General features: G+C 46.9%; 1 protein-coding gene across 1 annotated transcript; it reads right to left on the bottom strand.

Annotated features, from left to right (window-relative positions):
- Window positions 1–290: 290 nt before the first annotated feature.
- Window positions 291–21,499, bottom strand: LOC143828875 (uncharacterized). The gene is made up of 5 exons (XM_077319037.1): window positions 21,296–21,499; window positions 20,446–20,496; window positions 10,150–10,295; window positions 4,047–5,357; window positions 291–933 (listed from the first exon to the last, which is right to left on the bottom strand). Exons 1-4 carry the CDS (start codon window positions 21,497–21,499, stop codon window positions 4,088–4,090), a joined length of 1,671 nt encoding a protein of 556 aa, XP_077175152.1. The 3' UTR covers window positions 291–933; window positions 4,047–4,087.
- Window positions 21,500–21,960: the final 461 nt, after the last annotated feature.

Consider the following 21,960-nt stretch of genomic DNA (forward strand, 5'->3'; position numbering starts at 1 on the left):
GACAGAAGAGCTAAGAATAAAATGCAAGTTCAAAAAATCTAGAATGTGAGTGTAAATCTACCTTCTTTCATTGCCATCAATCATTTCTGAAACTGGATAATTTTCCATTTTTGTTTTTCATTTGTGTATGCTATAAGGGTAAGGAAGGATGTCAAGCACATAGGTTGGTACATGTGAATTCAGCCAAAGAGTTGGAACAGCAGGCCACAATGTGTCCAGCAGTACTGTCAGACGCACAGGAAACTCACAACAAAACTTATTCAAAAGAAAATAGTTTTATTGATTAGCACTATACGCATTGGACTGAAAGTCAAATCTGACTCGAAGCCAGATTTGCCTCAGCTTATCAATACATTTCTCCCGCCCAAAACTTGACAGTTCCCAAGGAGGGGGGTTAGTGAGGAAAGACATATGTGAAACAACAACAGGATTCCAAACTCCCATCCTTGAGAGAATTGACAACAACCCTGTGTGCCCATAACAAGATAAGGTTAGAATAACATCACTATTCTATTTTATTGCTACAAACTACAAGGCCGGGGCTAGCAGGCGCCAGGTTCAATTAAGCAGTATAACTGACATGGAGGAACTCAGGCTAATTTATGACAGAGATTCTACAATCCTGACATCCCTCCGCATTAAAACTAACTTCACTCCTCCATCTAGCCGGCATCTACCGGGCGAGGACAATCAGGAAATGCTCGATGGAAAGCCCGGAGAAGGCGGGGTGCCTTCACATTCCCTGCCTCCACCCACTCTTTGTCCCCCGAGGGGAAATCTTTCCAATCGACCAGATATTGAAGGCGACCCTTGTGCAAACGAGAGTCTAAAATTTGGTTGACTTCATAGTGGGTGTCTTTGTCGATGTAAATTGGCACAGGCTGGTCTGGAGGAGGGTGCCACTCGTCTGGGACCGGAGCTCTCCGCAGCAGGCTGGAATGAAAAACCGGATGCACATTCCTATAAGTCTTTGGTAAAGCTAGCTCAACAGTCACAGTATTAATCAGTTTTTTCACTTTAAATGGCCCCACGTATTTAGGGCCAAGTTTCTTTGATTTCTGCTGGCACCTCAGGTTCTTAGTAGACAAATAGGCCAGGTCTCCCACTTTCCAGTCAGGTGCAGGTACCCTTTTCTTATCCGCTTGAGCTTTATAGGCTTGTTTTGCCTCCTTGAGGCTAGCTACAATTTCTGGCCAACCTGTACTGATGGTGGCTGCCCATTTATTTATGTCAGGAGCCTCAGTGGAGTTGAGCTCCCAGGTGGGGGCTGTTGCTAAATCAGTCCCATACACTACTTTGAAAGGTGATACCCCAGTTGAGGCGTGAACCCCATTGTTGTAGGCAAATTCAGCCATCGGTAATAAAGAGACCCAATTGTCCTGCTGGTGATTGATGAAACAACGTAAGTACTGTTCCAGGATTTGGTTTACCCTTTCGGTCTGGCCATTTGATTCAGGGTGATAGCCCGAAGTGAGGGCTTGCTCCACCCCCAAAAGTCTCAGGAGTTCCCTCCAAAACTTAGAAACGAACTGGGGGCCCCGATCCGTAAGGACACGTGTCGGGATCCCGTGCAGACGTACCACGTGTTCAATGAAAAGAGAAGCCAATTTTGGTGCTGAAGGCACTCCCGTGCAGGGAATGAAGTGAGCCTGTTTGGAAAAAGCATCCACTACCACCCATATAACGGTGTTCCCATGGCTGGGGGGGAGGTCCGTAATAAAGTCCATAGTGACATCTGTCCATGGACGAGAGGGGGTGGGCTGTGGTTGCAATAGCCCCTTTTTCTTGCCTCCAACCGGTTTTGAGGCAATACAAATAGGGCATCCCTGCACATATTTCTCCACATCTTTGCGCAGGGACGGCCACCAATATTGTCTCCTGACTAGGTGCAGAGTTTTCACAAAACCAAAGTGTCCAGCAGTTTTTGCGTCGTGGCAAAGTTTCAAAACTTTTCCCCTGGCCGCAACAGGAACAAAGAGTCTCTCGCCCTTAAAAAAGAGCCCCCCCTTCTCAGTCAGATCAGGGCGGAGGGAGCCAAACTCCGGATCTTGTGACATCTCCTTCTGGACCCAGCCCCCTGGGATGGGCGTATCAGTCTTTACGTGGCTGCGCGTCACGGCGGCCATCCCCAGTTGGGCGGGGGTGAAAACGGTGTCCACCAATGGGTCTCGTTTGCTGTTGTACTGGGGCAGGCGTGATAATGCATCTGCCAAAAAGTTCATTTTACCCGGCAGATGCTTTAGGGAGAAGTTGAAACGGGCGAAAAACTCTGCCCATCTCATTTGCTTGGTGGAAAGCGATCGGGGCTGCTTAAGTGCCTGAAGGTTTTTATGATCCGTCCAGACTACAAATGGGATCGCGGATCCTTCTAGCCAATGCCTCCAGGTGGAAAGGGCCAATTTTACTGCAGCCGCCTCTTTTTCCCAAATTGCCCAATTTCGCTCTGCCCCCGAGAATTTCTTTGACAGATAGGCCAGCGGGTGTAACTTTCCATCCTCCCCCTCTTGGAGGATCACGGCCCCCATTGCTACGTCCGAGGAGTCTACTTGTACAGTAAATTGCTTAGAAGGGTCAGCATGGGCCAGTACTGGTTCGGACGTAAACAACAACTTTAGTTTGTCGAATGCGTTTTGACAGGGGGGAGTCCACAGAAGGGGCGTCCCCGGGCGGCTCGCCGTTTTTCCCCCTTGTTTGGTTTTCAACAAGTCAGTGAGGGGCAACGCCACTTTGGCAAAATTGGGGATGAAAGTCCTGTAAAAATTAGCGAACCCTAGGAAGCTTTGCAGTTGCCTCCTGGTGCGGGGAGGTTCCCAAGCCAGCAAGTCACGCACCTTGCCAGGGTCCATCTCAATCCCCGCTTGGGAGACACGGAACCCCAGAAACTCCACCGCATCGCGGTGGAACTCACATTTGGACAGTTTAGCAAACAATTGGTGCTTCCGCAAGCGGTTGAGCACTTCGCGTACCAGATCAGCATGACTCTCAACATTCTCAGAATACACAAGAATATCATCAATGTAAACCAACACCCCTTGGTACAATAAATCATGCATAATTTCATTAATCATATTCATGAACACGCCCGGAGCGCCGGCGAGGCCGAACGGCATTACGGTGTACTCAAATTGCCCCAGGGGGGTGTTAAAAGCCGTTAGATATTCGTGCCCCTTCTTGATCCGAACTCGGTAATAGGTTTCCCTCAAATCCAATTTCGTAAAAATTCGTGCCTTCCCCAAGTGGCCCAACAAGTCTTTTATCAGGGGGAGCGGGTAGGCATTGCAGGTGGAGACCGCATTCAACCCACGGTAGTCAGTACACAAACGTAGCGAACCGTCCTTCTTTTTTACAAAAAGGACCGGGGCCGCCAATGAAGATGTGGCCGGTCTAATAAAACCCCTCGCCAAGTTCTTATCCAAAAATTCCCTAAGCTCTGCCATTTCCCGGGGGCTCATGGAATAAAGTTTGGCTTTGGGGAGTGGTTCCCCTTTCTTTAATTCAATGGCACAGTCAGTTTTACGGTGGGGGGGCAGTTGGTTGCACTCTACCTCCGCGAACACATCAGCAAAGTCTCGATACTCAGGAGGGAGCGCTGCCCCCCCCGATCCCAAAGCGGCCACAACCCCCGTCAGTGGGGAATCCCGCGGTCGAGCGTGCTGCTCGCAGGCGGGAGAGGTAAAGTCCACAGTCCCTTCTTTCCACTTCACTAGGGGGTCATGTTCCTTCAGCCAATCCAACCCTAACACACAAGGGAAGGCAGAATGAGGGGCTACCAAAGGCTGGATTTGCTCCCAATGTTTTTTTATGTCCAAGTCCATTGGGCGCGTTTTCGCCGTGGCCTCCCCTCCGGGAGCACATTTCCCATCCAATTGGGTGATGGGCAAGGGTTCCCTCAGCGGCACCTTTCCCACCCCCAAAGTCTCGGCCAGTGCCGGGCTCACTAGGGATTGGGTGCACCCTGAGTCCACGATACACCGGACTCCCACTGTTTTCCCCGACTTGGGGTTGGAGAGCTTGGCAGGTAGGAGTAGTAAGGGGGAATCACTCACCACGCGTTTGCCCCTGTTGGCGGCCTGCTGGCGGGGCGCCTTTACAGCAGACCGTCCTCGTTTCCCGACTGCTCCTCGGCTTGATCCTCGTCCTCCAGCCCGCTTCCCTCCTCCGAGTCGTCCACTGCTGGCACGGCAGCCACTGGCACCAGGAGAGACTTGGCACTTTTCTTGGGAGTGGTTTTCTTGGCGGGCTGGGCTTTCGGTGGGGCGCTGCTCACGGCCCTCGGGGTCGCTGTTGCTTTTGTGGGGCAATTTGCGAGAAAGTGCCCCGCTTGGCCACAACCCAAGCACAGCCCTTTTTCCATGCGCCGGGTGCGCTCAGACGGCTCCAACTTGGCCCGGGGCTTGGTTTTCGCCGGGGTGGAAGTTTTCGCCACGGTTTTGCCTGCCAGGACTTGTACCATCGAAGCTCGCTCCAATCGATTTTCCATCTCCCCAGCCAATTGGACCCACCCTTCGACTGTAAGCGGGTCTTCCAGGAGGAGGCATTTGTCTGCCAGAGTAGGATTGAGGCCCCCCACAAACGACAGCACGCGTTGGGGCTCCGTCCAGTCCGGCACCGAGGAAGCCAGCTCTTTAAACTCCCTGGCGTACTCGACCACTGACAACTTCCCTTGCCGGTGAGCCCTGAGTTTCTTCTCCGCGGTCTCTCGCTCGAACGGTTCCACGTACATCTGGCGCAGGGCTCTCATGAAATGGTTGTAGTCACGAATGGCTTGGGGGTGATAGCGGTACAAGTCCACAAACCACTTGGCTGCTTTGCCTTCTAGGGCTTGGCCCACGAAACGCACTTTCTCAGCGTCGTCCTGGAAAGTGAACCCCATTTCCATCATGTAGGCCTGGAGGTGCACCAGAAACGTAGGAAAATCGGAGGGGTCTCCGGAAAACTTAGCCTTGAATTTATAGGTGCTCCGCATCTCCACACCCCGGAGGTGGGCTGGTAGGCGCCCCGGGCCCCAATCCGCCGGTGCCGGGGCCGGTACTGGGGGTCTTGCACCGCGGCCGATGCCTCGTCCTCTCCCCGCCGCCACTCTTGCTCGTTCCGCCGCCCGGGCTGCCTCCGCTGCTCGCGCTGCCGCTCGCGCCGCTTCGCGCGCCGCTGCTGCCGCCGCCGCCTCGGCTCCCGCAACGTCCGCCGCCGCCGCCGCTGCTGCCGCCGCCGCTGCGTCCTCGCCTCCGTCCGCGCCGTCTCCTCCGGCTCCATCGCCGCCCGCGCCGCCTTCGTCCTCTCGCTCCTCGCCCTCGCCTTCTTGTTCTCGTTGCGCTCTCGCTCGAGCCTCCGCCTCCGCCTCGATTTCCAGCTGCGCCCTGGCCCTGGCCAACGCCTCAGCATCCGCTGCCGCTTGCGCGTCCGCCATGCCGTGCTCCCGCAGTGCAAGCCCACCACTCACTCGTCGCAGGCTGGTATCGTGCGCACCACCACCAAGCACTTCCTTCAGCAGGCGTTGCGTTCGGCGCTTCTCCTCCGGATCCAACCGACCCGAAAGATCCTGCAGCCAGTTAGTCACCCTGTCCAGCTTGTACTGCAAGTCCTGTGTCTCACCCACAGGCTCCAGCGCGTAGCTAGGCAGTCCCAGGTGCTCCGGCCACCTCTCATCCCCAGTAGGGCGGTCGTATTTAGACAATCGCCTGCGCTGGGTGACGTGTCGTTCCAAAAATTCCTCGGGCCCCGGGGTTGTCCCCGAGATTGCCCGCATCATGCCCGAGCTGTGCGGGCCGGCACTCGCGCCGTCGCCCTGGGAGAGGTCCCAATCCAGGCCCTCTCCCTGCTCAGAAAAAGTATGTCCCTCGCCCTGCATTTTGCAGGTGAAAGGAGTTGTGAGATTTGACTTGATGTCAGACGCACAGGAAACTCACAACAAAACTTATTCAAAAGAAAATAGTTTTATTGATTAGCACTATACGCATTGGACTGAAAGTCAAATCTGACTCGAAGCCAGATTTGCCTCAGCTTATCAATACATTTCTCCCGCCCAAAACTTGACAGTTCCCAAGGAGGGGGGTTAGTGAGGAAAGACATATGTGAAACAACAACAGGATTCCAAACTCCCATCCTTGAGAGAATTGACAACAACCCTGTGTGCCCATAACAAGATAAGGTTAGAATAACATCACTATTCTATTTTATTGCTACAAACTACAAGGCCGGGGCTAGCAGGCGCCAGGTTCAATTAAGCAGTATAACTGACATGGAGGAACTCAGGCTAATTTATGACAGAGATTCTACAATCCTGACAAGTACAATCATATGCAGAATTCCTCCAATTCAAGGGCCAAAGTATTAATTAATGTTTTCACTAGTTTTCCCAGGCAACTGGCAAAGGAGCCTGCTTTGACCACAAGTTTAAGATCTTGGTTTTGACCTTCAAGGCCATTTGCAGTCTGGTTCTAGTGTACCTGAGAGACTACCTATCTTCCTATGCCCCTAGCAGGGCATAAGCTCTGTGAATCTGAACAGGCTAGTGGTCCTTGGCCCAAGAGAGGTCCACCTGGCCTCAACTAGGGCCAAGGCCTTTTTGGTCCTGGCCCCGAACTGGTGGAATGAGTTCCCTGAAGATCTGAGCCCCATGTTGGAGCTCTTGCAGTTCCGCAGGGCCTGCAAGATGGAGCTCTTCTACCAGGCATTTGGATGAGGCTGGGTGGCAGAACACTGATTGGACTCCCCCTTCGAACCACCCCACCTTTTGTAGTAGGTGGTCTTTCCAAGCATTGCATGGCGGGGTGTGTGTGCTGTTTGGGGTTGTTTGTTCTTTCTGGTTCAGTTTTAATTATATTTTTATTGTTGTGAGCTGCCCGAGTCAGCTGGCTGGAAGGTGTGGTATACAAGTCCAATAATAAATAAATAAAAATAAATAAATATTGTTTTGGGGAGCTGAAAGACTGGGAAAGTGCATAGGGACACTATTTGCCCCTCCTTCCTTGCACTACAATTCCAGGCCGAATCGGATCCTTGCTTCTTTTTTATACAGGAACTACTACCAGGGATTCACAGCTGCAACGTGACTGCCAATCCTTATTGGCAACTTGTGTAAAGGTAATGTAGTTTGGACCTAAAAGTCCATTGAAATCAAGGAATTTAAACTGAAGAAATAAGTAACTCTTCATAGAATTGCACTGAAAATTTTACTTCAGCCACTAGATGGTGAATCTTTTGTTCCTAGAGCTGTCAGTCATGAAAGCTGGAGGGTGGGGGGTGGGGCATTGTCCATGTCACTATGTCACTTCTAGGTAAAACACAGAAGTGATAAGTGGTCACTCTAGGACAGTGGTTCTCAACCTTCCTAATGCCATGACCCTTTAATACAGTTTTTCATGTTGTGGTGACCCCCAGCCATAAAATTATGCAAGTGTTCTTTCACAGAAATTAAATTGAAACTGACCAATGGTGTGACGATCCATTGTTCATGATTGTAAATAAATAGTCCCCCCCCCGGGGTTTCTCAGTTCAGTTCTGCCTCTTGTCCCACCATGCCGATCTCGCTCTTTTCCGCTGCTCCAGACAGTCAAATATTCTATCTCAATCTACCCTGAAAGGCTGTTGTGTAGATGAAATGGAAGAGGAGCAATGTCAGCCACTTTGGGACCCCCTTGGAGAGAAGTGCGGGGTACGAACCGAGGCTAGGTGCACAGCTGCAGGTGCTGTGCCGCTGCTGCCTGGAGCCCAAGGCCACCAAGCTGCACCACCAGCTAAAGCGCCTGGTGGGAGACTGTGCCATGCTGGAGGTGCTGCTGGAGTGGCTGGCAGCCAAGTGCAGGTGCTTGCAGGAGAAGCAGTAACAGCGGTGGTGCCCCCCCAGCCAAGCTGCGCACCCTGCCATGACCCCTGTGAAAAGGTCATTGGACCACCAAAGGGGTCCCGATCCCCAGGTTGAGAACCACTGTTCTAGGAATTGCAGTTCCTACAGCTACCCTTTGTTACTTCCAGGTATTGCCTGGATGCAATGTAGCCCTATCAGTGATGCTGCTTTTTAACATTTTTCTTGAAACAGCAGTGGCAAAGGGGCTTTTGCGTGAGAGACCTTCTGTAGTAACTTGAGGCTTGGCAAACCTGTGTCTTCTGTGACTCATCAGCAGTAGAACAATAGTAATGATTACAGGAGATAATATATCTGTTACAGGAGATAATAAATCTGTTGTGTGTTGAAATCTTAAAATGTGCTATACAATGTTCTTATTTCCATTCTTATTGACCATTTTCCCCCACCCTGTGATCCTTATGAGGGCTTTGATTACAAAACTTGCAGAATCACAGGGAACATTGAATTTGGACTGAAGCCATTTTAAGTCTATGAATTAAATTAATGGTAGCTTCAATTTGTCCATCTTGATTCCAGCAATTTAATTAGCAGAGCCTATACTGACTTTAACAGAAAAAAGTCATTTTAACATCCAGAAGTATTAAATGCTAATAAATTATTTCAAACTGCATGTGTTTAAAGCAACTTGATATATATTCAAAAATAGGGAATAATCCAGCTAAATATCCCATTGATTTGAGTAGCTTATGGCAAAATAAATGTAACTTGCCTTACTTTGCTTGTATGGTGCCCAACTCTTTATATACAAAATGAAATCTTGATGGTATTTGATATCAGATGACTTATGATAGGAGGCATAGACAATGCCTCTACTTGTTTTTTTGATAGATTCATTGTTGGATATAGAATTTTTGATTTTTTCCCCCAATCAAACCTCACTTGTTAGTTCACAATGCCGAGTCAGCATAGAAGATCGACATCTCGTGCCACTGAAGAATTCTAGAATTCCATTAAGTTTTAGGTATTAATTTTCAGACAAAATAATCCATCTTCAGGGCCTGAAGATAGGATGAAGATATTGTTTTTTATCAGGCTGGAAAAAACCTTTACACACCAAAAAATCAGAGATTCTAATTTTTCAGAAAATAGTGACAAGAGTCTGATTCACCTATTCGGTTCTGGGGCTGAGTGGTCAGCAATCAAATACATCAGCAATAATTCATTTCCACCCAGAAATGGAAGATTAAATTTATATTAGTTTTACCAAACATAGGCACACATTTATCTTTTGTTGGCAACTGGGAAGTTTTTTTTTAAATCTATGTATGAGAATCAGCAAAAGAAGAAGGGCGGGCAACTTGTTCAGCAATGAGAACTGCTTTTGCCAGGTCCTTCCTGGCCACTGGTGGGGGAATCTGGGCCAGTTAATCCATGGAGCACATGCTACGGGCTCCACGTTTCCAGGGGCCCTGCATGGTGCCTTTTCCTCCATGGATTGCTTAGTCTCTTTCCTCCCCTCTTTTCACTCTTTAAGGACATTCAGAGTGACACCCGTTCTGATTGGGGGCCCCCCTCCACTCCCAGTTTGGCTGCTCATGCTGCAATTGTACTGTGCTAGGGCCCTGTGAATCCTTAAGGTGCTTCTGGTGCTAAGGGCCCTGCAAATCCTTAAACTACTCTTGGGGGTTAGGAGGGGGAACAGTTGCCAGACCCGAGTTGGGAAATGCCACAAGACTTGTGGGTGGAGCCTGAGAATGGCAGGGATCACAGTGGAGTAAAATATCATAGAGTCCAACCTTCCAAAGCATTTATTTTGCAGGTGAATGATCTCCATGGTCTAAAGGTCAGTTGTAATTCTGGGGCGGACCTGGAGGCTGTCCACCCTATTTTTAAATGCCGTGACTGACCGTCGTTGCTACCTGGTATATTTATACTTTTGCCCTCAATGAAATTAGCATACCATTATTAGTGCACTATAAATAATTTGCCTATTATATTAACAATAATAATTTTTAAAAGAGGGTTCAGAAATGGGTTTATTCTGCTTCTGTGCACTGCTGAATATACAGGAGATCTGTCATACATGTTGGAGGGCACCAGAAGTTGGTGGCAGGGGCTGGTGTTGTGAAGAGGTAGAGCTGAGGTTGCCAGCTTTGTTTTGCAAAATTCCTGGATGTTTGAAGTGTTGCCAGAGATGGGCAGAGTTTGTGGAGAGAGCTCAGCATTGATGAGATGCCATCAAGTTTGGCTTCTGAAACTGCTGTTTTCTCCTGGAGTGTGGGACTGTTGTTTGTCATTTGGAGATCAATTGTAATTCTGGGAAAACTCCAGGCATCACAAACAGGCTGGTAACCCTAGGTGCAGCTACAGTGGGATTAGCAGTGTCTGGCATACAGTCAGAGATGTCATTGCTTGAGCTCATGATAGGTGCTGCCATCCATTCATCAGGCATGAACTTGCACATGTCTTCCAACCGTTCAAGATTCCCCTTGGCAAGCAAAGACGTACATTTAGAATATACCTAAAACATAGCTGAACCAATTATGGGCAATTTGTTAATCTTGAAAAATGGGTGAAATTATCTCAGATCTTTGGATCTGATGAAGCTGGATTTCAACCCCTTCCCCCCTTTTATTTTTACTGTTCCACCATGTTTGTGGCTATGCTTCACATGCAGTTTCCATTCCCGGCTGCTGTCTCTAAACTTTCATTTCCCTATGGAAATAGAACATCTCCTGAGAGTTTCATACCAGTTTGGAGGGGAGATAAAATAATAAGTGCAAATGTATTTTCTGTTGAAGCCAATGTAAATGACTACAAACTTGATTAACTAATCTGTGCAGTTACAATAGTAAAGATTTGCTTAAAAAACAACCTCATAGAATAGATTTAATTAATACTGAACTTTGATATGTATGTTTACATGTATCCCCTTTTTAAGGGTGTTAGTTCTCTGCTCTTCATTTAGTGGTGTTTTGCTATGGTTAATTTTGTCAATCTCTATCTCCTGGAATTACAATAGATTGCCATATTACAGAGGTCAGTTCACCTGGAGAAAATTGTTGCTTCATTGGACAGACTCTCTGGCATTATCCTAGGATTGCCATATTTTGAAAAGCAAAAAAGATCGCATATTTCCTGACTATCTCAAACAAGTGATCACTATGACAAATCTCATTTTAAATAATCCGACTATTTAAGCTGTGATCATTGCTTCTATGCCCCCCAAAAGGACATTGTTTTAAATGTATTTTAAAAAGCCCAAAAGAGGACAAACACCAAAAAAAGAAAGAAAACATCTGGTAACTCTTATTATAGCCTGCTAAGGTCTGTCTCCCCACCCCAAGGTCCACTCCTCTAGGAGTTGTGCCTCCCATATCTTGAGGAATTTTCTCATCTGAATTCAACAACTCAAGTAGTGGTAGAGGTTAATTCTTCAGAGATCCTTTACATGAGATACCTCTGATGATTCTTTTTGGCTGTCTGCATATTCTTCACGTGCATTATCTCAGTCATCCTTATCAATGGCCCTGTAAGTAAGCCCTACACAATTGTCCCCACTAGCTATTGACCTATCACACTTCTGCCCAAAGCTGTAATGCAGAAAAGGCAAATGAAGTACTTGACTCAAGCACACAAAGCCAAGGGATGCAAGAAAAGTATGTCATGACTAAAATTAATGTAATGTTGCTTGTTATTTATGTGGCTAACATTTCACCAGTAAAACTACTATGGAAGTACAGGGAGGCACAATTTAATTGTCCTGGATGCACAATTTGCTAGGTATGGCTCTGCCATAGGTATGAATAGCAATACAGGGGGGGGGGGGAATCCAAGAATGTAGCCAGAAACATCATCAATATGCAGACTGTACAGTTCTATTGCAGTTCTGGGCCCTAAGTCATACTAGAAAAGGATGAAATGGGTGGAGAGTGGGCTGGGATGTTGGGAAATAGCTGTTATATATTAGTGGTTATATTTAATCTTTTTTAATGTGGAAAGTTGCCTTTTGAAAAGGTATAACCCCACCCCCCTCCTCAACAAGTTTTCATTGTGGATGATTACCCATTGTGGTAAACAGTGAGCTGATGAGTGGTCATCTCTTTCCAAGACCTGAAATGACCTTTAAAATGGAATTCTTCACTTTCCTTTGAAAAAAGAGCCATGATGAGGACCCTGCAATTGATCGCTTCCTTTCAAGTGGACAGCCAAGAGAAGTATGATGTTCCTCTTGGGAAAGCACTCACTAAGCAAGGGGGAGTGGTAATATAGTGCAATGCAACTGACACTTTTTAAATGACAGTTGTCAGTTGAAATGAAAAGGGGTGACCCACCGAGGGATCGTCGCTGGCAGGGGCTCATGGGAATTGTAGTCCATGGACATCTGGAGGACCACAGGTTGACTACCCCTACTCTGGAAGATTTCTCTCTTCCCTTGGCAAAAAGCATGTAAAGCAACTGCTATTGTAAAGGAAGTGAGCATTTTGACCGGCTTGTGTGTAATTAAAAAATTCACCCCAAAACTGATGTCCATTTTCTTGTGATTGGTAAACATTTTGTTTTAGTACTGTTATTTAGATCTATACTGTACTTGGTACTGTCTTGTGTTGTAACTTACCTAATCCATGGTCAGTAAGTGCATGGCCAGTGTGAACCAGAGTTTATCTCTTAGTTTGCTTTTTACAGTTGGTGCAGACACCCTGTGAGGTAGGTGAGGCTGAGAGAGCCCTGATATTACTGCTTGGTCAGAACAGCTTTATCAGTGCTGTGGCAAGCCCAAGGTCACCCGGCTGGCTGCATGTGGGAAAGCACGGAATCAAAACCGGCTTGCCAGATTAGAAGTCTGCACTCCTGACCACGACGCCAAGCTGGCTCCAAGAGGATTTCCTGATAACTTTTCCAAGTAATGAATTGCAGGTTTGTAGATTTACACTATTTCTTGTATACCATACTTGTAAGCATTTGCAAGATTATCATCTGCTTTGGGATGGGGGTGGGGTCTTGGTGCCTTAGGCACCGGTGCCTTAGGCATATCTCGGTGCCTTGGGCACACAGAGACACTCTGAGGCAAGTATGAGTTCTGTTTTGGTACTTGCTTAAGGGCCACCTTCGACAATATCCTGGGAGAGCTTTGATTGGTTCTCCTGTTTTTTTTTAAGGACAGGGTAGGGTGAGGGTTCTCAAAACTGGATAGAGTGCTAGGAGAGAGTTTTAACCATCCCCATTTTCTAAGTGCCATTATCTAGATATAGATTTTCTCTTTGTAGGGCAGTGGTTCTCAACCTTCCGGATGCCACGACCCTTTAATACAGTTCCTCATGTTGCGGTGACCCCCAGCCATAAAATTATGCAAGTGTTCTTTCACAGAAATTCAACCGAAACTAACCAATGGCATGAAGACCCATTGTTCATAATTGTATATCAATTGTTGTTTTTTCTGGGGTTTCTCTTCAGTTCTGCCTGTTGTCCCACCATGCAGGTCTCGCTCTTTTCCACTGCTCCAGACAGACGAACGCTCTATCTCAATCCACCCCGCAAACCTGTTGTGTGGATGGCGTCCACCCAGACAAGCTCCTTGCCCTGCCACGACCCCTGTGAAAGGGTCGTTTGACCCCCAAAGGGGTCCCGACCCCCAGGTTGAGAACCACTGCTGTAGGGTATCTGTGGCCTGACCTAGATACTCCAGGCTAGCCCAATCGTGATATTTTGGATATGTAAGTAGGTTCAGCTCTGGTCCGCATTTGTATGAGAGACCATCAAAAAACACCAGGGTCACTACACAGAGTCAGGCAATGGCAAACCACTTCTGAAAGTCTCTTTGCCTTGAAATGCAGAGGTCAGCTGCAACTTGACACCCACACACATATATACGCACACATTATCTGTATGTTTTCTCCTGCAGGACAAAATTTAGATTGGGGAAAGTGACAGGAAAGGAACAGGTTAAAGCTCCGTTCCTGTCTTCGAGGGCCCCAGTATAATCCTTGGGCTCCACAGCTGGCCTTAAAAAAATACTGATCAAACATGAGGGCCTGATCTGGTCAGCGTATGGTTGACAGAGCCCTGTTTCTGTCTTTCCCCATCCAACTACTGCAGCTCTTCAGTCCAGTTTGCCTTCGCCTTGTAAGATAATCATACTTGAGGGCATGGAAGGTCTCCATCTGCCATGTATTGAGCCCTTGCCTGCCACCGGCATTGAGGAAAGGGGGTGGGTGGGAAAGAGGGCTTTATAGAACCCTGGGAGACCTCTGCATGTGGGTAGTGCTCATCATTTAGACCAGGGGTAGTCAAACTGCGGCCCTCCAGATGTCCATGGACTACAATTCCCAGGGGCCCCCTGCCAGCAAATGCTGGCAGGGGGCTCCTGGGAATTGTAGTCCATGGACATCTGGAGGGCCGCAGTTTGACTACCCCTGATTTAGATGGAACTAGTCTCCTGCATCAAGCTGTTGTCAATTCCCAACATTTGAGTAAAATATTTTCAGTGCGGTTGGCTTATAAATGGTGTGCATTGCAAATTTGTTAACTTTTATGGAGAAGTATGTGCAGATTTAGCTCCAAAATCAATATAGTAAATTCTTGGTCGCATACCAAGCTTTATTATTGCTTTTGACACATCTTCAGGTGGGACAAAGCATCCATTTTTTTGCTATTCTTTGCAGATTTCCTTAATCACATCAAGGTTCATAATATTTCTAATAAACTGAATTTATAGTCCCCTTACTCTGGTTAATGAATAACTTGTGGGGTGGTTTTAAATGAGCATCTTAGATTTCACTCTAAGTATCCAATGTCTGATTGTACAAGAAACGTGGGGGTTCTGCATACTGAATGGCTGGACTAGCAGTAAACTGTTGCATTTGGGATGATCATGGCAAAACTTATCAGCAAAATTCTTGAAGCCATTCTTCCAGTTGTATGGTCACAGTGGACATCCTTGCTAAAGGACATGCCTCTGAGCCTAGTCTGCCTCACTGGATGGTTGTTGTTAGGCTAAGATAGAGGAAGAAAGAAGGAGGGAAGCTGCTTTCAATCTGTGTTGGGGAGAAAAGCAGAATATAAGAAGACGAAGAGTTGTTTTTTATATGCCGCTTTTCTCTATAAGGAGTCCCAAAGTGGCTTACAGTTGCCTTCCTTTTCCTCTCTCCACAACAGACACTCTGTGGGGTAGGTAAGGCTGAGAGAGCCCTGATATTACTGCTTAGTCAGAACAGCCCAAGGCCACCCAGCTGGCTGCATGTGGGGGAGCGGGGAATCAGACCCGGCTTACCGGATTAGCAGCTGCCACTCTTAACTACTACACCAAGCTGGCTCTCTAAACAATATTTCTAAGCTATATCTAAACAAATGTTGAATGTTGTAACTAGGCATGGCTACTGATTTAGATTGCCATGTGTGACATTCCATGCAGATGATAGTGTACATATGTTGGAACTGCCTCTGATTGGGTTGAAAGGATGCTGGGCAAATAAATGAGATTAGACTTGGAGCTCTCCTAGTGCAGTGGCTAGAGTGTCAGACTAGGGTCTGGGGCACCCAGGTAATAGAATATCCACTCTTCCATGGAGGCTTCCTGGGTGGCCCTAGGCTAGCAACACACTCTCAGCCTAACCAATGTCACAAGTTGGTGAAAGGGAGGCAAGGAAAATGGTGTCAGACACTTTGAGTCCCCATTGGGGGAACAGTGGGACACAACAAAAGTAAACCAATACATTCTACCCTACTTTTCTCACACATTGTTGTGTGTCATTTCCTTCAACCCATTTTTTCATTTTGTGTGTTGCTTGCTTGCTTGCTTATGGAATTTATATTTGTATACCTTTCATTCCATTTTTACGCCACAAATGCAATTGACACGAGAAGTCATCCATTGTTGCTGTTATTTAATTAATTGAAAACATTTCTGTGCTGCTTTTGCACCCAAAAAGGGTCCCCAGGGAGGTGAACAGCAAAAGCTTAAAAGGTTTCAACATTAAAACACACTTAAACTATATATAAAATAATATAAACACACACACAAACATACACAACTGGTTATAATTCTGTAACATGTATTTAGTATCATTAGGAAATTCAATGGCTACTTTTTTTTGTCCTGAGGTATTAAAATGCCAAGAGCCTCTTGTGGCGCAGAGTGGTAAGGCAGCAGTCATGCAGTCTGAAAGCTTTGCCCATGAGGCTGGGAGTTCAATCCCAGCAGCCGGCTCAAGGTTGACTCAGCCTTCCATCCTTCCGAGGTCGGTAAAATGAGTACCCAGCTTGCTTGCTGGGGGGTAAACGGTAATGACTGGGGAAGGCACTGGCAAACCACCCCGTATTGAGTCTGCCATGAAAACGCTGGAGGGCGTCACCCCAAGGGTCAGACATGACTCGGTGCTTGCACAGGGGATACCTTTACCTTTACCTATTAAAATGCCAGGAACAAGTGGTCCCAGAGAAGGCTCATCCGGATGTGCTCTAGCTCAGGGGTAGTCAACCTGTGGTCCTCCAGATGTTCATGAACTACAATTCCCATGAACCCTTGCCAGCATTTGCTGGCAGGGGTTAATGGGAATTGTAGTCCGTGAACGCTTGGAGGACCACAGGTTGACTACCCCTGCTCTAGCTGATACAGCAACTGCTCTCTTTTGCTAGGCATTGCTTTAGCATATATGAGAAGGTGGCAAGCTGGGTTCCTTTTTCATGCTCAGGTAAGAATTAGTCAGGCACTAAACCAACTTCAGAGGTTCAGTTTCAGTGAACCGAACAAGCTGTCTAGTAAGAAGGCAGATGTTCAGATGATCAACTCATCTTAGTTCAAGTAAATTAATTTTAATTTAAGTTAAAATGAGAGTACTTGTCTCTTTGGCCTCAAGTTGCTATCATATGCAATGAGCCTCAACCAGCAAGGATTTGTATGACCAGGACCCCTTCCCTTCTCACTTCCTCCAGGCCCATCTTTGGGCATTTTGGGAAGGGGAAATGGTTCGACATGACCATGTATGGTCATATAACCCAATATTTTTTTTAATAAGAAAATTCATTCCTATCCAATCAACATTGTGAAACCCCAGGGTTTCATAAAACCCTGATTGAGAAAGCTTGTTCTGTATAAATGAATCTATATTAGCATACACACATTACCCTGTGGAGTGATGGAAGAGCTTTCTTTGTCTTGAGCAGGGAGTTCTTCTCCTTCCAACCCCACCTTCTATCTGTTCGAAGGGATTCAAGTGACGCTGGGAAGAATTTATCCCATTTTTTTTCTAAAGCTACATAATATACGCTCTTTAATGTAAACAAGTTTTCCAAATTGCACTAAATCATATTACCTTTTTTTTTTTCCTATCTGAAGAGCGGGGAGCTTTTGACACTAGAAATCCAAACTGGCTCATAGTAATGTGTCATCAAATGACGTGTGTTGGGTGGCATTTTCACTGGAGGGCCAGAACTGCTGGCACACAGTATCTTTGGCAAGAGAATGGAGAGAACAAACAGAACATCCAGGGAGAAAAAGCCTCACACTGTGGACTACAGGTGAACATTTTGACAGCAGTACTAGCACCGGCTGATGCTTTCTCCTAGAAGCTCTTCCCATAATAATATTGTGAGTACAGTGTAAACTTCCTTTGGTGAGCCAAAGGGGCCCCTAGTTGACCGGAATTCCTGCTCCATTTTGGAAAGATTTGCAACCGTTTCTGAGGTGATCAGACTACCTGAGATAAGGGGGGTGAAAACCCTGGCATGCCTTAGGGTATTTAGACCTTTTAAGCAGTCAGGGGCATTCATAGACTGGAACCATGGGTAAAAAGTCAGTGGGTCCCCAGAATGTCTAGATATAGCAGGGGAATGGGCAGCATCAATCACCTTCACTGCCCTAAAATGGACATATGCGGTGTCTGGACAAACAGTCTAGTCTATTAGGATGCACCCTGTGCAACAGTTTGGTTTGGAACCAAGCACAAGAAAAAGAAGAGCTGATCATTTATATCCCACTTTTCACTACCCAAAGGAGTCAACACAGCTTACAAATGTGACTTATTTCCTCTCCCCACAACACAGGTCGGTGGGAGCTCTGAGAGGACTGTGACTGGTCCAAAGTCACCCAACTGGCTCCATGTGAAGGACCAGGGAATCAAACTCAGTTCTCCAGATCACAGTCCATTGCTCTTAGCCACTACGCCATGCTGACTCTCAAGGAGGAGTGGGCAGGGGTGGTGCAGACATTGGGTCTACCTGAGACCTGGCCTGGATTACCAAGAGTCCAACATAATCACCACCTTCCAAAACACCCATTTTCTCCAGGAGAAGTAGAATACATGTGCTAGGTTTTGTTTTGTTTTTTTAAAGCAATCTCTATTGTCTGGAGATTACAGGAGTAATTCCAGGAGATCTCTAGCCCCCACCGGAATATGATAGCAAGGCAGGGAGCCCCATGCTTCAAGTATTCATGAGCAGCAGGCTAACAGCTAGCAGTCCAGGTTGCAATGTAGAGGGATGCTAGTTCCCACCACCCAACAGCTGACTGCTGCCAGCTACTGCTTGAGAGAAGCAACTGCTGTGATTCCAAGAGCCTCTGGAGTCCTGGCAGCTTCAGCACAACAGCTGGGCTGTCCTGGCTGCATTGTCTTCAGGGCCTCACAGCACTGTATCCCCTAGCACTGAGCCCCAGGCAGGTGCTCCAGATGCCCTAAAGCTAAGTTTGCCCCTCTGTGCAGTACATAGCACAGGCAGCTTTCTCTGACATCAGTGACAAAGAAATCTCAGGCCATGGCAGAAATTAAATGTAAGCCACTGCTTCTGTTCTCACCCAAATAAGCTATGTGATGAAGAAGCCTTGCTTGTGCACATGGAGTACTGAACTGGGATTTTTGGTCTTGGGCAGTTTATGTCAGAATATAAAACATCAAATATAAATTCAAAGAAAACAAGCTTTAAGCTAAAACTTTAAGCTAAAAATTTTTACTATCGCTCCATCCAAAACAAACGCCTAATGAGCCAGGCATGCCAAATGTAAAGACCTACTGTGTGGCCAGGCTCAAGATGGGGGCTTGCAAACTGGACAGTAGTCCCAAATGTGGGGCAGGCAGGGGGCCCAGTTAGAAGAAGAAGAAGAGTTGGTTCTTATATGCCACTTTTCCCTACCCGAAGGAGGCTCAAAGCGGCTTACAGTCGCCTTCCCTTTCCTCTCCCCACAACAGACACCCTGTGGGGTGGGTGAGGCTGAGAGAGCCCTGATATCACTGCCCGGTCAGAACAGTTTTATCAGTGCCGTGGTGAGCCCAAGGTCACCCAGCTGGCTGCATGTGGGGGAGCGCAGAATCGAACCCGGCATGCCAGATTAGAAGTCCGCACTCCTAACTACTACACCAAACTGGCTCTGGAGCCAGTTTAGATGCTGGAGGTGAGACCCCAGATCTCAACCAAATGCTTGGTGGAAGAGCACCATCTTACAGACCTTCCAGAACTCTGGAAATTCTGTGTAGGCCCATGCTGATAAGTATATATGGTTCATTGGCAGAGGACTGGAAAAGGAAAGGAATATGTAATAAAGGCATCTCTGGGGCATTGATACTCACTAGCTTGTGCAGAACACACTCTTAAAATGTGTTAATTCTGTGATTCAGTGCTGTCATACAAGGGTCTCTTATCCACAAAACAAGTTTCAGGTCTGTCTTTCCTTGCAGAATGCTGGATGATCTAATCCTGTTACCCAGCTACTGTAATGGGCTATCTAACGGAGACATGTTAATTTGACAACAAAATGTTTACAATATAAGCATTTGACAACATAATGCAACGTTTTTGTCATTGAAAAGTAGATTACTGTTCTAAATTTTTGTCTTATTTTGTCCTTACTTTGAATAATGACTTTCCATTAACTGATTTGATACTTATACTCCACTTGCCCCCAGTAGAAAGCCCAAACAGCTTATAACAGTATCTTCCCACCCTCCATTTTAGCCTCATAGCAATATATTTATTTAAAGTGATTATATCCCTGCCTTTCTCCTGAATGTCTCAGCCACCTGAAAGATAGGTTAGATTGGAAGAGGTGAGCTTCCATTGCCATCCAGATCCTGCTATACCAGACTGGCTCTAAATGAACAGGACTTCAAAATGAAAGATTGTTCATTTTGCAGAAGAGAACTTTAGGATCAAACATGAGATTGCTGCCACCTATGTATTGAGTGTGAGGTACAGACTGCTTCACAAGCATTCATTATCAAGTCAATCTTTGAAGCCTGCAGGCAAGACCAGTATCTGTCTCTCTTCTCTTCCCACACTCTATTGATCAGAAACCTCAACTGGATACTCTTGGCAAAAGACAATTGCCCTAGATAATGCCGGTACTGCTGCTCCTAGAAGTTTCTGTTCCTTCCTGTAAAGTGAATGAAGTCATCCTGATGGTATCAGGTGGAAAAGCATAATGAGCTTTTAATTGCCTGCATTTTAACATCACAACAAAGCTAAGCAATCTTAAAAAAAAAAAAGCATTTCCAACAGAATGTTATTGTCGTAATCTCCTTGGGAACATTGCTGAAATCAAACAATGCTGTAATTCTCACTCTTTCTCTGACCCTAACACCTTCTGCTAATTTCTCTTCCTATGTTTCTGGTATGTTCCCCAAGGTCCTCTATTAGTTGACATTTCTCACATCCTCATTGGGTAAGGGCAATGCATTGGTACTAGAGATGGCAGCACTGCCCTGAATGACAAAAATTTGTGAGAATCAGAGAGTTACATATTACGTGGAAACATATAATCTGGGTCAATCTGAATCTTGCTGGTGGCCCTTGCTGGTGGATACAGTGTCAGGGGCCACCTCCACCCCTGTGGCAGACTCCTTCATCTTGGCCTGAAGGCCAGAGAAGGAGAACAGGGTGCTTAGGCTTGGGTGCAGGCTGGTGCGGGATGAGGTGGTGGAATGGGTGTGGCGGCTGGCAAGGCCGATTGCTGAACCTGCTCACCCTGCTGCCACTGCCCATCTTCTGTGGCTGGTAGCCATCTCAGTCTGAAGGTCAGAGAAGGAGAGTGGGGCGCTCGGCCTTGGGTGGAGGTGGTGAAGGAAGAAGCAGAGTGGGCGTGGCAGTGACTGGCAAGGTCCAGCACTGAGTCCCCTCACTCCTCTGCCACTGCCCATAGCTAGGCCTGGATTCCTGATGGTGGGACCAGCCATGTAAGTTGGCCAGCAGTGGCGGCACAGCAAGTAGGGCTTAGTGCCGGGCCTTTTCCATGGCCAGTGCCGCTGTCTGGAGTGCGGTTTCAGGAGGAATAGGCATGGTGGCTGGGCAGGGTCAGTGCTGAGCCCCACTCACTCTGCCATTGCTGCTGCCTCCACCACCCATGTTCCTTGGCTGGTCCTACCATCAGGAGTTCTGGGCTTCTATCATAGCAGCAGGTGAGAGAAACACCTGGTTTCTGTCACCTGCATGCCTCCCCTCACCATCAGGCCCCAGGCCTGCTGTGCTCACTTTTGTTGCTACTGCCTTCCTGCCTCCCCTTACCTTCTGCTCTGCTCTGTCAGTGAGGGATGAGGGGATGGACAGATGGACTTCACATCTGCATTCATTTCCATTTTTCTGGCTGTGCCAGTAGATGTGTTTGCACATCAGTAAGATGATTCCAGTGATATACAGGTGGTTGAAAATCCCATAGCATTTCTTTTTCACTGGAACAATGATCTCGTGTGAATTTGTGAGATGTTGCATGACTCATGCCTGAATAGGAATTTTGCCACCAGCATTTCATTGGAATCAGCTCCCATGTTCTGGCAACTCCCATTTACTGGAGTCAATTATGATAATATGCAACAAATAATTGATCATATGGGTGATTTACTTACATGTGCTATTGCTAGTGAAAGCAAGCCAATAACTGATCATGGAAGAAACTCTCCGACTATGGAAGGCATGTAACGATTTATCTCCAGGGGAATCAAGATCCGTTGCCCTAAAGGAAATGGCTGCTTTGGGGGTAGACTCTATGGCATTATACCCTTCCAAGGCCCTTCCCTTTCCCAAATCCTCTTTCCCCCAGGCTCTACCCTCCAAAAGCTAAGTATTTCCCAACCCAAGCTGGCAACAAGGATATTGGGCCCAGTGAGAATGGGTGATAAATTCAGGGATTTTTTTCAATAAATATTTTTTATTTTAAAAGATAGAAATATAAA

The sequence above is a fragment of the Paroedura picta genome, chromosome 2 (genome assembly GCF_049243985.1).
Source record: "Paroedura picta isolate Pp20150507F chromosome 2, Ppicta_v3.0, whole genome shotgun sequence".
Classification (NCBI taxonomy): domain Eukaryota; kingdom Metazoa; phylum Chordata; class Lepidosauria; order Squamata; family Gekkonidae; genus Paroedura; species Paroedura picta.